General features: G+C 34.0%; 1 protein-coding gene across 14 annotated transcripts in view; it reads right to left on the minus strand.

The window, feature by feature from the left end:
- MYCBP2 (MYC binding protein 2) overlaps positions 1 to 18,381 on the minus strand; it is a 263,498-nt gene that overhangs the window by 151,049 nt on the left and 94,068 nt on the right. For 10 of the 14 annotated variants that reach the window (XM_053665535.1, XM_053665526.1, XM_053665522.1 and 7 more), the window contains exons 18-21: positions 16,931 to 17,038; positions 10,534 to 10,653; positions 9,511 to 9,592; positions 350 to 467 (exon numbers count right to left, since the gene is read on the minus strand). In XM_053665535.1, coding sequence (XP_053521510.1) covers positions 350 to 467; positions 9,511 to 9,592; positions 10,534 to 10,653; positions 16,931 to 17,038 — 428 coding nt within the window. Of the gene's footprint in view, positions 1 to 349; positions 468 to 9,510; positions 9,593 to 10,514; positions 10,654 to 12,115; positions 12,214 to 16,930; positions 17,039 to 18,381 lie in introns of those variants that run through there. The other 4 variants (XM_053665532.1, XM_053665533.1, XM_053665528.1 and 1 more) reach the window with 4 other exon arrangements.

The raw sequence follows: 18,381 nt of genomic DNA on the forward strand, positions 1-18,381 counted from the left end.
ATAAAATTCTCTGTTAAGAAAAATAAATCTTTACAAATTAGATGAGAAATAAGTTTTCAAATGATATAATTAGCTCCACTGAATGCTTAAAGGACTCTGACCCGGAATAAACATGTCAAATTCTAACACAGCTGTTAACTTCAATAAATTCTAATGCTAAACTAGAGAAGCAAATTATTTCAAAGAAATGTCATCGAGTTTTGTGTGTGTTGAGGGTGGAGACCAGAAATAAGCATATGCAATGATTACAGTACAAGAATTTCACTAAATCCATAAAAAACAGCTAAAGTAGACAAACCGTGAGGCAAAGGTACAATGCAATATTATTAATGCTTTAAAAATTCCTTACAGAAAAACTCCCAAATGTGAAGACCTGTCCATCCATTAGAAGGACTGCCGTGTGGTTGCTGCCTGCAGTGACTTGTGTGCTAGGGCCTGGCAATGCTTGGACAAGAGTGGGACATCCCCTAGGTTAAAAAAAAATATTAAGTCAATATCTTACAAGACTCAACTGAAATTAAAAAAAATAAACAATGCAGTAAGGAGAAGAGATAATAAAGCACTAATAAGAATATTCAGTAAAAACTTATTTAAGTGCGATATGCCTGTCTCCATAGGTGCTCAGTATTCGAAGATGAAAAAGACAATCACTGACTTTAAGGAGATTATGAAATATATTTCCTAAATTCATTAAACTAATTATAAGCACAATTTTTAATTTTTCTGAAAGACTGTTGCTACCATTGTTGTCAAAAATTTTCTTTTACGGTGAATGGCATGTTAGCGATGTTTATAAATATTTGTTGGATAAAATAATCATACAATAATTTAACAGAATTTCAATCCAGGAACTATAAGAAAACAAATGATTTTATGTCCTCTTTTCTACTTTTATTCACTGGGCCAATAATTTAACATTTTAACATAGTAGTCACTGAATCAGAAAACTGTACCATGGCAATTTAGCAGTGGCAAAAGCTTACGCTTAGAGCTAGACTGCCGGAGTATGAATCCTGGCTCCACCAAATAATGCCAACATGACCATGATTGAACAAGTTATTCAACCTTTTCACACTCCATTTTTTCACTAATATAATAGAGAAGATAATAATAAACATTATCTAACCCACAGGGTTCTTATGAACAATAATGAAGTTCACATGTATTAAGTTTAAGCGCTCTGATCAGTGTCTGGCACACAGTTAAATTGTTATCATTTAATAAATGGTAACAATTATGATAAATACCATCCTTGTATCCATTCTTGCATCACTTTACCATTTATTAACAAATTTTAGTAATCATCTGTAATTAGAATAATTGTCACTCTAGAAATAGTCCACACACAATATAAGCGCTCTGACTTTGAGACGATGTTATTATGATACTTTAAATTTCAAAAAATTACATAAAATTTTTAAAATATTTTTTCAGGCTGCAATGAAAATGAATTGAAAGAGGCAAGACTAGCAGCTGGAAACCTAGTTAAAATAATTTCACAATAAAATGAAGGCACAGACTAGAAACAGTGGATTGAAAGGAATGAATGAACTTGAGAGCTACATAAAGAATAAAACTAACTAGACTTGGCGAATGATTGATATGGGGTAAGGAAGATTTTTTTTTGCTGATGTAACAAGGTACATGGTAATAACATTCTTAACCTACGAGAATCAATGAAGATCATTAAAGAGAGAAAAGCAGAGACCCTGGTTTTCATTCTGCATCTCTTCTCACACTTTTGGTATGGAGAAAGAAAGAACAGCTCATAGAAACAGAGGACATACCAAAGAGGAAGAATAAACTCTGGGAAATGTGATACGAAGAGTCATTGGAAGAGAAGGTTTCAATAAGGGAGAAATAATCTACCTGCCAAATGCTCCAGCAAGACATACAAGTAATCACTCAGTATTTTAGGAAGAAGAGTATCTTTTGTAGGAGGAGGCAGGACACTGCAGTAGATTAGAAGTTAAGATGCGGGTCAAAGACTATGCAAAATCTTAAGTATCTCAGCAGGAAAGAGGAAAAAAACAATGGCTAAAGGGAAAATGAAGCTGAAAGAAAGGCTTAAGGTCCTTTAAGATGATAGAGATCTGATGACATTTAAAAGAGTGAGGAAAAATAAAGAGGCCAAAGATATAGGTTAGAGAGGAGCAAGAAACAGAACTTGATCCCTAAGGAAAAGGTAGACAGGCTTCATAACATGGATAAGAATAAGTCTCTCTTTAAATGTTACACTAAAAAGGAGCAAAGTAGTAGGATGGGTGTAGGTACGTTCGTAGAGTTGGAGGGCTGAAGAATTTCCCATCTAATGGATTTTATTTTTGTTCTGATAAGAGATCATGTGCAAGAATTTGAAAATTACAGAAAAGGTATGACAGTGAATGGAATATATTAAATACTGAGATCAGAAGTTTTTAAACCTGATCCAAAGGGCTTCTGTGAAGTCTTTAAATGAGTTTCAGATCTGTGAACCTCCTAAATTTCTAAATCAGTTTTTACATATATATTTTTGTATCTTTTTATTTTTCGTCAAATTCTCAAAGGGTCACCCCAACTGGTTTGGCTTAGTGGACTGGGTGTCGTCCCTCAAAGCAAAAGGTCGCCATTCAAATCCTAGCCAGGGCACATGCCCAGCTTGAGGGTTTGAACTCCAGTCAGGGTGCATACAAGAAGTAACTGATCGATTTTCCTCTCCCTCTCTTTCACTCTCCCTCCCCCCTTCTCTAAAAATAAATACCTAAAATCTTTTAAAAAATTCTCCAAAGGTCTTAAACTAAATAGTCTAAAACTACAAAACAGGAGGATTACTGCTCATTATAAGGGCATTGGTTGAATCTGGAAACCTTGTAACAATCTGTACACTGGGGTGATTTATTTTTTTCCATAAGCCCAAGTTAGACACTGGAAACACAGACAGACTGATTGATGCCTGAAGTTTTACCATGCCTGAGCATCAAGACCAAGAGGGCGTGAAAACTGAGGATACTGGTAAGAGTATAGGTGAAGAGAATAAATAACAATCTCTGACTTGGGTAGGAAATAAAATGAAAAGGGTCAAAGAGTAAAAAGGTGGAGGAGGGCTATGGGCAATTAAGTCCTAATAATGTTAATAGCCAAATAAAGTAAATTAAAGGTAAGTAACGGAAGAACTGGCCTCAGATTATGGGTTGTGTATACTTAAGAATTCAGAGTTGGAGGGCTGCTAGACCCAAGATGGGCTTTGGGAACAGCTACCACAAATATGGAAATAAAGTTTACTAGATATAAGGGCATGTGGGGCCATTCACATGGATATTAAAGTCGCTCACAAGTGTGACAAGATTCAGACTGAGAAAACACTATGAGGCAGATAAATTTTCTTTTTTAAAAAAACAATTTTATTTATTTACTTATAGAGAGAGGAAAAAGGAAGGAGAAAAAGAGCGAGAGAAACATCAATCAGATGCCTCTTGCATGCCCACAGCTGAGGACCTGGCCCACAACCCAGGCATGTGGCCTGACTGGGAATCAAACTGTCAACCTTTCAGTCTGCATGCTCCCGTTCAATCCACTAGCCACACCAGCTAGGGGAAGATAATAAATTTTCAATGAATGAAAGGCAGTGACTCAAAGATAGATAATAAAAGGGAAATAGAGGAGAATGGCCAAACTTCAAAAAAGCAGTAGTGGATTTAATTTTAAATATTTCATTTCATTCTGGGATGGCGAAGGACAGCAGTGAACAGTAAAATGGTTCTCAACTCTGAGATATAGGGAGTTTTGGAGAATAAACAACAACCCCTTCCAAAGGCTGTATGGTAAACTAATGCCCTCAGAGAAATGTGCAGTTCAATTCAAACAAAGAATTAAAAGAAAAGTTCCTGTAACTGTTTACTTGCCTGAAGTTTACAAAGTGCTTCCATATAAAATACATCCCTGATTGCTAAATTAACTCTTTGGGTAGATCTGAAGAGCTTAAAGGACGTCCCCAAGACCGGGTGGCAGGTCTTCTAAGACACAGTCTTTGAACTCTTTCCATGATATCAACGAGCACATTCATGAAATTATTTGGAACAACTTAGGAAGAACAGAAGAGGAAAATTATGTGTGTTAAGTGCGTGTGTGGGTGCATGCCATGCACTTTACATATACCATGTTGAGCCTGCAGCAATCTTTACTTAAACTAAGGCTCACTAAATTATACTCATATAGCTGGTAGGACATGAAGCAAAGACCTGAACTTTGTCCATATTGTTCCAAACACTATGGCAGTACAGAGTATTAACGCAGGAGGAGGACAGTGTAGCAAGAAAAAGATGAAACTCAGAAACATTACAAAAGATTAGCAAGATTCTATTGGAAAAAGGAGAGCATAGAAATCCAAAACAATATAGTCTTTTTCCCAACATCCAGGCTCAAGTTTACAGAAAATGGTAAAAGAATTTGGAATTTAGAAATTTAGAAGCATCCTGGACAATACAAAGAAACAAAAAAAGAGAGCTGGTAGACTCATGTTATGAGAGAATAAAAGTCTTCGTCATACGCTTTTGACATTCACTTTAGCACTTACTATGGGCTAGGCCCTGTGCTAAGGAAATAATATGCATCATCTCACTGAATTTTCACAACAACCTTCTGAGGCAAATATACTTACTCTCATTTAACAGAGAAAGAAACTAAGACACAGGAAGGTTAAGTAAGTTGGCCAAGGTCATACAGGTACCAAGTGTTAGAATCAGGACCCAAACTAGAAACTGAACTCAGTCATTTTGGCTATCTTTACATCACGTCCACCACAACACTTATGTTACATTAACCACACATTATCAGTGCGTGCTATACAATAAACTCCACTTAAAAGGACTTGATCACTAGAAACAAAAAAAGACCTGCCAACTGCACACTTATTTAAGCTGTCTGTAAATGTTTTGCTTTGTGGTAGTTAATATTTATGCTATAGGGGTTTCTTCCCCAAGACCGCTCCTCCTTGTAAGTGAGTTCCTTCCTGAATTAATCGCACAGCTCTTGCCTCCTGCCTCACAAGTCTGCCTGACCCAGACAAACAGGGACCAGAATGCGTACAGCAGCAACAATTTTGACTGACTTCTGCTTAACCCACCAGGCATGTTGTTGTAGGCAACACCACACCGGGCCATCCAGTTTCACTCCCTCACACCTCGTGAACTCAGTTCTACAGTCACATCTCCATCGATGGAATGAGGAGTGGGAATTTACATACTGGAAAAGAACAACTCTGAACAGCTGAAGCAAATCCCACCAGCATTTATTCTTTTGAACAAACCCTACTATTTTATTTTCAACATTAAACCCTACCATGTTTCATGAATGATCAATCCAAGCTATTGAATATACTCGGAAGGTTGTTATGATATTGTCACCTGAGCAAGTCACTGTAAATCAAGGAATGGAGTTCCCTGGTATAATCAGGATCATGAGGTAATGGTTTCTGGTAACCGCTGCACTTTGCGAGCTGACATGAGCACCTTCCCTTTCAATAGCCATTACACCTCAATGTGGTGTGTGGCAGGATCTTGTGCTTATGCTGTTCATTCTTAATATTTCAGTCACCTGAGGGCTGTGATTTGATTAGAGTCATGATTTTCATAATTTCCCTTCCCTGCAGTCAAGACCACAAAATATAACTATTCACCAATTTTCTGCGGAATGACATCCAAGTGCGGTCTGATCTGTGAAGAAGTGACCTCCCTGATGCCCATGACTGATGTGCCACCATGTCCACCTGCACTGCTTTCCCAGTTTATACAATGACTCACAAAACATCCCCAGCTGAATAACAACAGCAGTAATGATGATGATGGTCAAAAGAATAAACTCTTCTTCTGTGCCATGGATCTCCAGTGAGAAGCCGAACAAATTGCCAAATTATCCACACAAATTACAAGCCCTGACTCAGTCTGTACTTATCAGTGAGGCCATTCAACTGTGAGACAAAATATCTGTTGCCTCTAGCACCTGTGATAGTAATTGCTCAACCCAATAAGCCAGTCATATCCTGTCATATGCAATGTCCAATATCCAAACATCATATCCAGTGACATTTGACAAAGTAATGTTGCCAAGAGCTTTTGCTCTTTTTATAAGCACAGTATTTGTCATTAAGACTGTGATAGATTTCAAACCTTTTGACAATAGTGTCAAATATATGCTGTCTTGTTTTTTAGTGAGTTCAACTCAATTATACCTCAGTCATCTCTTCTCATTAGCAACAACATTCAAAGTAACTGAGTACATTCCATTTCATCCCAATTCTGTATGCATTGCTAATGGACCTGACCCTGACCTCTAGAGATACATAGTAGTTTTCAATCCTTGATGAGCAGTAGAATCTGGACAGTTTCTATAAATACAGATGTTGGCATCCCCTCCAGGACTGCTACTGCTGCCTCCAATACTACCCCTCACCCCCAACACACACCTCTTAGAAATTCTAAGTATGGAATCCCCAAGACTGGGGAGGGGTGGTATTCAAAAACACATGGTATTTTTGAAGTTCCCCAAGTAAATCCAGTGTGCAGCCAGGATTAAGAGTAACTGATCTTTGCTATGTAAGTAGCTTAATCCATCCCTGCCACAGTAATGAAGTGGTTTAAGAACAAACTAAACATATTGAATTTTATTTAATTAATGTGAATAAGAAACCATATAGGTCCAGTTGATTCAGCAGGTATCTTATGACTACAAGGAACAATAAAGCAGAGTGGAAAGACCAAAAAGGAAGAAATTCTTGTGGCAAACTGATGTGTTAATTCTGGCTTGAAGCTTCCCTACATATCTCCAGATTTAATAAGTCTGGTTTCAAAGCGGATCACTCATATCTTCAAGACAATCTGCTGCAGGGAGCACAGCTGACTAAGCCTCAGATGCTCTCCCTTCGGATCCATGAGGCCAAAAGCCTGTGACTGAGCACCGTGAAGGTATTAATACTGGCCCGTGCTGCCTCGTCTGGGACTCTTCACAGGGCATCCTTGGCCTGAGGACATCCTCCTTGCCTGGCAGAAACTCTCTCAGAACTGCACAGTAATCTAGATTCTATGTACTCCATGCTTCTTTCTTCTTTCTTTTCATAGGGATCAGACCTTCATCACATCTGGAGGTTTTCCTTGCCTCTTCCTTGCTTATTTCTGCTCTCTTCCCTTTTACCATATTTGCTGCATATAACACACACATTTTTTGCCCAGATTTTTGAAACAAAAATAAGGATGTGAATTATACATGGGTAACACTAATGCCATAGCTATATAAATGTTTTTAATTCTTTTATTTATGCTTATGTGTTAAAACGTAACTAAAAAACAGTGGGACAAAGCTACCACCTATGATCATCTTTAAAAGAAAAACATTTCTTAAAGAAAGAATTCCAAGTGGAGTTAGTGTCAACATGCATAAAAAAGGAGGGATGAATGAAAGCAGCATGGAAATCCGGTTTAACAAAGTCTGGTCACAAAGGCCTGAAGGGTTACTTAAAAAACCAGCTTTGCTAGTTTCTGATCACTTCAAAGCCCATGTTACACAAAGTACAAAAGCAGTCTCAGCAGACTTGGAAACCCAACTTGCTTGCTGTATGATAACCTGGTGAGCTAACCAGCCACCTGCAACCTTTCGATGTGCCAATAAACAGCCCTTTAAGGCCCTAATGAAGAAAGAGTGGACATTGCAGTCAGCTGGTAATGATTTAACACCTACGGGCAAAATCAAGAAAACACCCATCATCCACATTTGTGATTGGATCCTAAGATCATGGAACAGTTTCAACAAAAAAGTGGTTGTGAAATTGTTTAAAAAACGCAGCATCAGCAAGCAATGCTGCGGATGGAACTGAGGAAAATGAAATTTACCAGGATAAGGAAAGGGACTTTTCAGAGATACTGGTAATGTAGAGATTAAAGAAGATGATACTTCTGATATTGGCAGTGCTGAAGAGTTCTTGCCCTGCTATGATGCCTAAATATCATAAATTTGTTACCAGTACATAAAATGTCTTATGCCATAATATGTTCAAAAATAAATGATAAAATTCCTTTATAATACAAAAAACAAGTATCTAAATACGATAAATAAAAAATTGAATTAAAAAATAAAAACAATAGATTTTTTCCCCTCAAAGTTTAGGCTGAAAACGGGGTATGTATACATGGAAGCACATTGTACACAGCAAAATATGGTCTCTTTCATACGTTTTCTCCCAATAAATTCTTTGTACATCTAAGCCTGTCTTAGCATCTTCTTCTTGGAAGCCCTGAACTTTTTACCAAAAGCACTCTCACTATATTAAGCAGGACGTGGATTCAACTGCTCTAAGGAAAGCCAAAGTAACAAGGACTTAAATCAGACAGGAGTTTATTTCTCTCAGGTAAATATCCAACTGCAAGAAGCTGATGTGGCAGCTCCATTGGTGTCAGAGACCAGACTGGTTCTAGTATGTGGTTCTGCCATTCTCGATACGTGGTCTCCAACTTACGACCACTATGATCAGTTCTCCAGTTCCTGCCACCATGCATGGGTTCCAGGCGGCAAGCTGGGGAGGAAGAAGGTGAAATAAAGGGTATTCCCTTCCTTGCAACAACATGATTCCAAAGTGGCTTAGTTTACACTGGAAACGAAATCTCTTTAGTTTACATGGCCTTACCTTGCTACAATGGAGGTGGGAAAACAAGTCTAGCTGCCTGGTCAGGTCACTCACTAAAACTTTACAATCAAATGCAATGAACGGATGAAAATTGGGACACGTCTAGTAGTCTCCACCACAGTTAGTTCTCCACTGCTCTGGATAAGTCAGAACAGTTTCTCTGAGAGACCATTATGTTCTGTTTAAAAACTATTCAAACGTTTCAGTGACTTCTTTTTAATTGTGGACCAAAATTTTCAAACACACAACATCAAGTAACATAAATGAATCCACTGCTGATTTTTTTAAATGCAATTTGAGGATGTTCATTGTCTTTTCTATTGCTATGAGCAACCTTTAAAAAGGTAATCATTATTAAAAATATAGTAGGGCTCTGGCAAGTGTGGCTCAGTGGACTAAGTGATAGCCTATGATCCGAAAGGTCACCAGTTCGATTCCTGGTCAGGGCACATGCCTGGGTTGCGGGCTGGGTCCTTGGCTGGGGCTGTGCAAGAAGCAACTCATCAATGTTTCTGACACAGATGTTTCTTTATCCCTCCCTCGCCCTTTCTCTAAAGTCTTTAAAACAAAAATTAAAAAAATATAGTAGGGTTTTTGTGATAATAATCACAATTGCTCATATTTTATATTTATGACATGTAAATAAGCTTTTCTACTGAAACTACAAATCTATCTCCACAAAGGTACTCACTCAACCATAAAATCAAGAACCACCTATAATTTACAGGCACACTCTGTGAAATAGTGGTACAAATACTATTTCTAGTACAGAAATATGTATTTAGGGAAAAAAGAAGAAAAGGAAGAAGAAAGAAAAAGAAACCAACAGCGCCGACGTGTTCAAACGCAAGTGGGAGTACCTGGAGCTGACATCCCCGTGTCCCAGCTGCCCGTGCTGCCCGTAGCCAAACGTGTAGACATCTCCATTCTCCATTAACACCACTGAAGCCAAAACAAGGCACTTTATTATTTCATCATATGCACTTTATATTTCTATCACACTATAGTATGAACGGTGTAATTGTCACTATTTAAAATTTATAGAGCCATTAAAATAGGTAATTGAAGCACACATTTATATTTAATAAAAATACAATTTTAGTTCTTTAGCACATTTTTGTAGGTTATAAAAATGCATAATGTTTCTCATAATACATACTTCAAAAATGTTTACAAATGCCATTTACTAACATTAACATTGGTTTGGGTCAACTATAAAATTTATTAAATGATAACTACATATAGAGTATTGTTCTCTCCTATCTAGGAGAATTATGTAAGTAGCAGATTGATGTAAGCTATGTATAATTATGTACAACATTAATAAAATGTCAGAACCTTTAATATCTGTCAATACTTATCAAATAACAAAATATATTCAGCATCAAAAAATTTTAACGGGTTTATTTTTATAAAGGTTGAATATTACAACCTAAGTTACAGAGCCTGAATGCAATAATTTACTAAAAATTTAAATATTTTTTACATTTAAAAAATAAAGAAATATGTTGATATATATGTGTACCTGAAAAGTAACAAAACTGGGGACTAGATTATAAAAAATCACAGAATTTTAGAGTCCAAAAAAACTTCAGAAATCATTTCATTTTCAGGAATTTTCTCAATTAAATTATAATATAAATCGAACAGAAGACAGACTAGATAGAAGTCAGATCTCTAGACAAGTAAACACCTATTCCATCATGCCACAGTTTTTTTAAAGAAACTCTGTAATAAATACAAAGCTTTTTTTATATTTGAGAGGTATTGCCGCACTATAGCTTTGAACACACAGTTGGCAGACTACACTTGTCTATGCTAAACAGATAACTGACATAGCACAATTGTAAAAATGCAGTTATACCCTAAAGTTCCGCTGCTACCTGAATGGTGAAATCCACAGCCGACTTGCACTGCCCGGAGCTCACAGTCAAAGCGCACAGAGCCTGGAGGGTATGTTGTGATTTTGCTTGCATCCTTTTCTCCCCGTTCTCCACTTCCATCTGTAAGTGTTACAATTTGTAATTAAGCCATTATTCATCTTCAAAATAAAATTTTAAATCAGTTTACTATGGAAGGACAAGAGAAAAATGTTAAAAGGAACAAGCAGGAAGAATCTGCAACTGTTAGAAGTGATAGATCAAGAATCTACCTGCAAAGAAGCAATTTTGAAAAGATATAGTACATACGCTTCTGTTTGCAAATATCGCTAAATCAATAAAAACAGAGATCTAGTAATGAATAAAACCTATTAATCTAATCAGTTATGTAATATAAATGGGTCATTAAGTTATGTAAATAATTCTAAATGTAATAATTTATATGGAAAAATTTAGTTTGCACAAAAATAACTGCATGCAAAGTCATTTAACAATTATTTTATACTTAGTGATACTGTTAGTACTAATCATTAAAAAAAAATTCTAGTTGACTTACAAATGACTTAGAATTCCCAAACAATCTCAGAAAGGCTACACTGTCCATCAATATCACTAAATTCAAAGTTTTAAAAATTTATTAACACTAAATAGCTTTATCCAACATAGGCAGTTCAATGGCTTACTTTCATTCATCCTTCCTGGCTCACGGTCCCCTAACCACTCTACTTTGTGGTCCTGCTGGCCCCCCACCACTAACTGCTTTCAACCAAACCTTTTTCTTTCATTCTTTTTCCTCCTCCCTTTTTATAACTTCCTCCTAAGTCTGCCTTAAGCCTTCCCTGATTTTTACATCAGACTAAATATCCTGCCTGGCATTCTAACCATAAAATTTTAAAAACACACTCCAGAATATAAAAATGTTAATTTGGAATGTGTAAGTAACGGAGTCAACTTATTTTTCTTCACGTAAACCTATGTATCACTAAAATATGACCTCTATATATCAAGATTCAAATTCCTTACACATGGAAAAATGTCAATCTAGAAGAAATGACAACAGGTCAACCAGTCTCGGTCGCTCTCTTCTGGCACAGCAACTCTGAACAGGTGTGTACAATATGCAGATACCAATGTGGATCTACAGACACACATTTTAATTCTGTAATTTCACTGCTCTAGTTTACTAGACAGAACTAACACCAAATCGTTTCATATTCGCATTATCCTTACTCTTTTTATCTAATATTTCTAACCTTTAGTAATACCCAGGTTAAGACAAAATTGGCCTAGATTATGCCTTTCTATAACAAAGTAATTATCATTTTTAAAAGCTTTAAACTTGTTATACCACTAGGACAGTAAAACCTCACTAATTCGGAATAACATAGAATGGGTTGGCCAAATGACTTACTGAAAAGGTCTCAATCATAGAACATTTAAGTAAAAATTCAGTTTTATTACCTTCAAGCAGTACAGATTAAACTAAAATGCTACACTAAATAAAATGTGGTTACCTACATTATAATTCAAAATAGGCCTATATTACATAAAAATGTACCATAAACATAAAAGTCCTTTAACATACAAGAATTAATTGCTTGACCCAGAGGTTGAAGGCACGTTGAAGAAATCCTTCATTTCTTGAGCCTTTGAAAAGCTAGTGATTTTAGACAGGTTTCCCCTTATAAGAATGACCCTGAAAATTCAGAGGAAGAAATTACTTTGAATTTTTAATTCAAAAAGATCACAAATACTGCATCTGAAATATCATAAATTCTGAATTAGTGAGAGGTTTTACTATGTACGATAGCATAAAGAATATGATTCCACTTTTGCTAAATTATCTAATGTGGGTTTGCCAAGAACGGATGGGCTAAAAAAAGAAATTACAACATTTAGTATCACTCCATCCAAAAGAAAATATACTCTTATTCACAAACTCCTCAACTTGGAAAGACAATAGAATGGTTAAACATAAACAAGGGCCTATACAAAAAGAAATATGGTAAAGACTATTTAAATAAGATGAAAGACGTAGAAATTTCATAGCTTTATCTCCATTGGTAAAAACATCTAATCATTAAAACCAAATCTGATTAAACATAAACACAAATTGCATTCAAAGTTTGCCAAACTTACGTAAGTTCAACATTACAAGTATCATTCCACTTTATGTAAATGGACTGATGCCTACTTATAATCTTTTACAGTATCTCTGAATTTAGAATTTGCCCTCTCTTTATGTTAGAGATTAAATATAGACACAAATCCCACAATAGAGACATAGCATCAGGGAAGGAGAAAAAAAATAATAAGCCCAGTAATTTACTGATTAAAACCACAGTGATTAAAAGAATTGCAGCTAGTATTTAAAGGTTAAAAATAATACTAAATACATTTTGTTCAAGTTAATCTAAACAAACCAGCATCTATATAAAATAATTCTCAATTATTACAAATGATGAAAATATTGCTAATATAAATTTAAAAATGGGGATGAGATCTTTTATGATTATCAGCAGCAGTGTCAGAATTTAAAAAAAGAAACCTGCATCTGTATTTGATGTCAGTTAAAAAATCAAATACAATTCTAATAATTTAGAAATGTATAAAAGTTTACAAAAGAAAATTCATATCCATTAAATAGCCAAAAATTTAGTGTAAATTCCAACTGAAATTGAAGAAGATTAATTCTGGTCAAGGTCACTATTCAGTAAAGTGTTAGTTAATAAACAGCAATAAAATTAATCTCACATTTGCAGCAAAACTAGTTGGTCTGAATATTCTTATAAGCAGCCATTCAGGTATGAATATATCTATATTTACCTAATGTAAGTATGTTCATACATATATCATGTGATATTGAAACTATAATAGCTATAAAGTTTTGACAGATATGTATCAAAATTTTGTGTGTATATGTACATTATGCATATTTGTGTGCACATAGAGAAGATGATTCAGTATCTAAAAGACTCTAACTTAATTTTTCTGTTTTTTAACTTAATTTTTCTTTAAATTTGCATTTTTGGGTAACCTTATAGTTCTGTATACCATGAAATATATCACAGAACAGAGTACTTTGAGCAAAATCATTAAACTAAAACAGCAAAGTAGTAGGTACTTTCCCTAAACACTGGACTATCTGCTAAACACTGTGAAATTTAAATAACACAATGGGGTAAGTGTTTTTGGGCATAAACGCCTAAGAGACTTGGATTGGACTCCTGGTTCAGCTATTTGTGAGTTGTATGACATCTGGACTTTGTAAGTCTTAGCTTTCTCATCTATTAAATAGCAATAATAGTACATTACCTCACAAGGCTCTTACGAAGATTAAGTAAATAATGTAAGAAAAGTGCTCAGTCAATATTCACAATTGTTACTTTCTTTAATCAATACAATAATCTGATGACACAGGTACTGTTATTACATTTTGCAGTTGGAAAAACCAAGGCTTAGAGAAATTAAATAACCAGTCCAAAGTAATAAATAAATGGTGGAGCAGTTTTAGGGTTTGGTAAAAAATAAGGCTCACGTGTTTTACCACCACCGAATGGCTGAAATTCTGAAACTAATTACATATTTAATATATCTTAAATTTTGTACCGTTAAAATCATTCTAAAAAGAATTCAATTCAAAGAATTAAAGTATTCGTGATTTCTATCTGCAAAAATACATATATATGTATTTGGTTATGCCCATATTTACATATTAATTTAATCTTCATACCAACATAATCAGTCAAAATTACCATTCTTGCTTTTAAAATAAGAAAATTAATTTATGAATGGCCAAGAGGTTCCAGTAAATGACAAATTTATGATTTAAAATGAGACCTAACTCCAAAGGCAAAAACATTTACATTACATCACACCATTTCCAAACAAAAACATGCAAACTACACACAGATGTTTATCCGCGTGTTTCTCGATTCCCACATCATTCACTTCAAGACTGAAATTTCAAAGACTACCTCCAGAACAATGCAAAATGTTCCAACTAGGAATACTACATTAAAATCTTTTTTCTGTGTAAGGGCACTGTGTGAACAGCTAAAACAAATATTAACCCAGATACCTGTCTGAAATATAGTCTATGGTTACATTTTAAAAATAAGTTACTACTGTACATGTTTATATGGAGTATATGTTATACTTATTGATTCATCCTTAAGTACTCTATTATTTTCTCTAGGCAAAAATTTGCCTGGATAAGATGGATTCATGAATTCTCTCCAATTCTCTCCTGATTTCTCTCCAATCAGCCAGAAGTTCTCCAACTTTCCATCTTAGAACTCACTCCTGTTAACAATAAATCCAGTCTTACCCTCCACACACCCCAACCAAAAAAAAAAATCAACCTAAAAAATTCTAACTATTATCATCCTACAATTTATACCACCAACATACCTTAATATAAGACAGAATATAGCAATTAACATACTGAATTCCTCACTGGAAGACAAACAGGGTAAGAAAAAAGAGAAAATATATGAAGAAAAAATATGTATTAAAAGACTGACAATATGTAGCAAGAGTAAAAAGCAGTGAACAGTGGGATGACTGAATGACAGGAACAGTGAATGCAATGAGGGCAAGGGAGAGAGAATCTGTGGGTATATAGGAATTAGTACATGGAAAGTTAATACTCTTTATAAAAGATAGGACACCATTATCTCTACTTTAAATTTAAATTTTGGTGGTAAAGAGATGAAATTGTCACTCAAAACCATAAAATCTCATATTTAAAAATATGGCCCTAAACTGTAATGCTATAAAAAAAAGCCCTTCCAAAAAGGATGCTACAAAAATACAAAAATCTTGTTATAAAATAACCCTGTAGCAGAAAAGATGGAAGTAAGGCTAGCTATTATTGAGTAATTTCTGCAGCTAATCAGTGTGACATTACAAAAAGTCTGTTTTAAATTTATACCTTTAGTCTCTATTTGTATTTCATTTTAAATTTTTGGAAAAAAATAAAGATGTTTGTCCAGAAGACACTAACATAGAATTGAAAAGTTTTAAACTATTTCACATAATGTAAATATTTAACATCAGTAAAATATTAGAAAACAACTTCACTTTTATATAATTGTGGGGAAAAACAATACTAAGAATATCTGTACTAATAAGGGCATAATTGAAAATATGAGATCAAAGAGTCTAATAATAACTAAAATAATTTACACAGCATACCCAAAATATCATTCTTTACATTAAATATTTATGGTATTGTTGAAGCACCCAATAAATAAAGCAATCATAAATTTTCCTATGGTTAATTACATTAGATTTAAAATACTTGGAATTTTTAATTCTGCAAAATATATTTTAAGTAATGCTCTATTTGTGCTTATACTAAAAATGGGTTTTGTCTGCTTTGTTTGCATTTTTTCTTTGAGTGACAGATTGATAAAGTGAGAAACAAATAAAAATAAAACTGATTATATTATATGTGAAAGTTTAAAAATAAAATTAGTCTGTAACAATTTTACAGCAAAAAAGGCACAAAACAAATTAATATGACTATTGAAATAGGTGATTTTAAAAATTTCTATTCAATTTGGCAGTATTTATCTTAGGCATTTAAGAAAATAACAATGGTACTGAACTACTCAAAGAACCTCTTCTTCACATGCTGGGATTCAAGAAAGAATTTACATCAAATTTATAAATTCTCTGAATTAAATTCTTTCCTGATCTTGGTTGATCCATAATCTGTGGTTTAAAATGAAATAAGCTTGCTTTAGGAATATTTTTAATTAATATGTAACTCTGATACCTTCAAAGAACTATGTATGAACAGGTTCCTTATCAATCAGACTTTTTAGACCTCTGTTATTTTCTTACAACTAGAGCAGGTCTACACAACCCACAGATTGCTAACACCTAATCACTATTTAACCCTCAAAAATTACATAATTCATGAACTTCAATATTAAGACAATGGAAAAGTGTAATAGCAGTCAATTCATCATTACATTATACAATGAACTGAGTACTTTCATTAATTCTAAAGCAAATAAAAAGCATTTAAAAATTTAAAAAGCATAAAATGCCAGATGGCAGTCATCTAAGAACAGGTAACAAAGGATAAAAATAGAAAGCAATAATTACTTTTTTCCACTTTCTCTTAACTGTATAAAATTTGAAAAGAAATGGAAAAGAAAAAGACACACTGTAAAATGTCTTAATCGAACTTAACCAAAAAAAGGAAGTAAGATTGATATTCATCAATACACAGTACCACTTTCAGCAAGTTCTTTCTCCTCAGGCTAATGATAATGATAGAAGCAAAGTAGAAGAATTAGGTTTGTGCATTTTCCCAGAGACAAAATTCGAATGAATGGAAGAAATCGGGAAAGGTCCCGCCTAGTTGATAAGGAAGACCAAATACCTTTGTGCTTGTCCCGTTTATGCTTTAGCTGTGCTGGATGGGATCTGAGTCTGGCTAGAGCCTGCTCTCGATGGTTCATAAAAATAGGACCAGCAAATAGAAGGGGGCCTGAGGAGAAACATTTTGTATGTGCATAGAAAAGCTCAAAAAATGAAACACTACAATGAACAAAAATAATTCAAACTAAAAAGCATGGAAATTAATTCTTTACTGTTTTGGACATATACTTTTCTCCCAATTCCCCCACATTAATCCCCATTACCCCCAACCATAACCTAGTCACCATTCCACACACAAGTTTTAATATCTTAAATACCTTTAATATTTTAATAGTTTATATAGTATGAATTCTATCTTTTATATTTATAAAATTATCAAGTAACTAGTAATAGTATCAAGTAAATAATTAGAAAATTCAGTTAGAATAATTTTATCTTATAAGTACTTTAAACATCATATATATTCAAACTTAGTAAACTACATGTTCATTAAAAACAAGTATCTTTCCTATTAAAATACCAAAACCAACTAATGTTTTAAATTCATGATTAAATTTAAACAAGGTCTTCAGGATTTAATATCCATATCAGTCTTGTAACAAAACCAAGATAAATGTTATTGATTTAACTACATTCTGTCATATAAGGAAGAAAACAAGATGGCCAAAAACAAAACAAAACCCCAAAATTACTGATACAATACACACATATATGTATAAACATAAAATCACTGCTTTACAAAGAAAGAACTGTATAAGTATTTAATTTTCTAAAAATGCTCAATAACATTCATGTATAATTTCTGCCACCACAGACACAATATCAGAAACAAGGATAAACTGAGCTCCCCATTAACACTGAAGAGGAGACTCTAAACCCAAAGCATTTAAGGAATATTAACTCTCTCTCATAAAGTCATTTCTTTCTGAAATCATATATACACAGATACTCACATAGATGACAGTTATTTCCACTTTTTCGTATTCAAGGAAAAAAAAGTTAAATTAATTTTAACAAAATATGAAAACTGTTTTTCCCCATCATTAGCTTGAAAAGAAAGGAAACTTTAAATTATACCTTCAACTACAGCTTCCGTAAGTTCTGGCAACATGCCTGCAAATTTCAAAACAATCTAAACTTGACAGTTAAGAAGCACTTGAAAAAAAATGACAGTATAAAAGCACTAAACATTTTTAATTCAAGCAAGTTTCTTCATAATTCCCTACAGGTCTTCAGCTATAATTAATTTTTCTAACAATGAACAAAATAAAACTATTGCTCTGTTATAAAAACTGACAACTGTAAAAATAAATACAAAATACCCTTCATTATATTAAAATGGGTAGAAAAAATATATTTCATTGTGCCTCTAGATATAGATAAAAATACAAGCAGCTCCACATCTATAAAAAAGCAAGAATAACATATTGCAATTACTACAGAGAGAAATAT

The sequence above is a fragment of the Artibeus jamaicensis genome, unplaced genomic scaffold (genome assembly GCF_021234435.1).
Source record: "Artibeus jamaicensis isolate MK-2021 breed Jamaican fruit bat unplaced genomic scaffold, CSHL_Jam_final contig_415, whole genome shotgun sequence".
Lineage (NCBI taxonomy): Eukaryota > Metazoa > Chordata > Mammalia > Chiroptera > Phyllostomidae > Artibeus > Artibeus jamaicensis.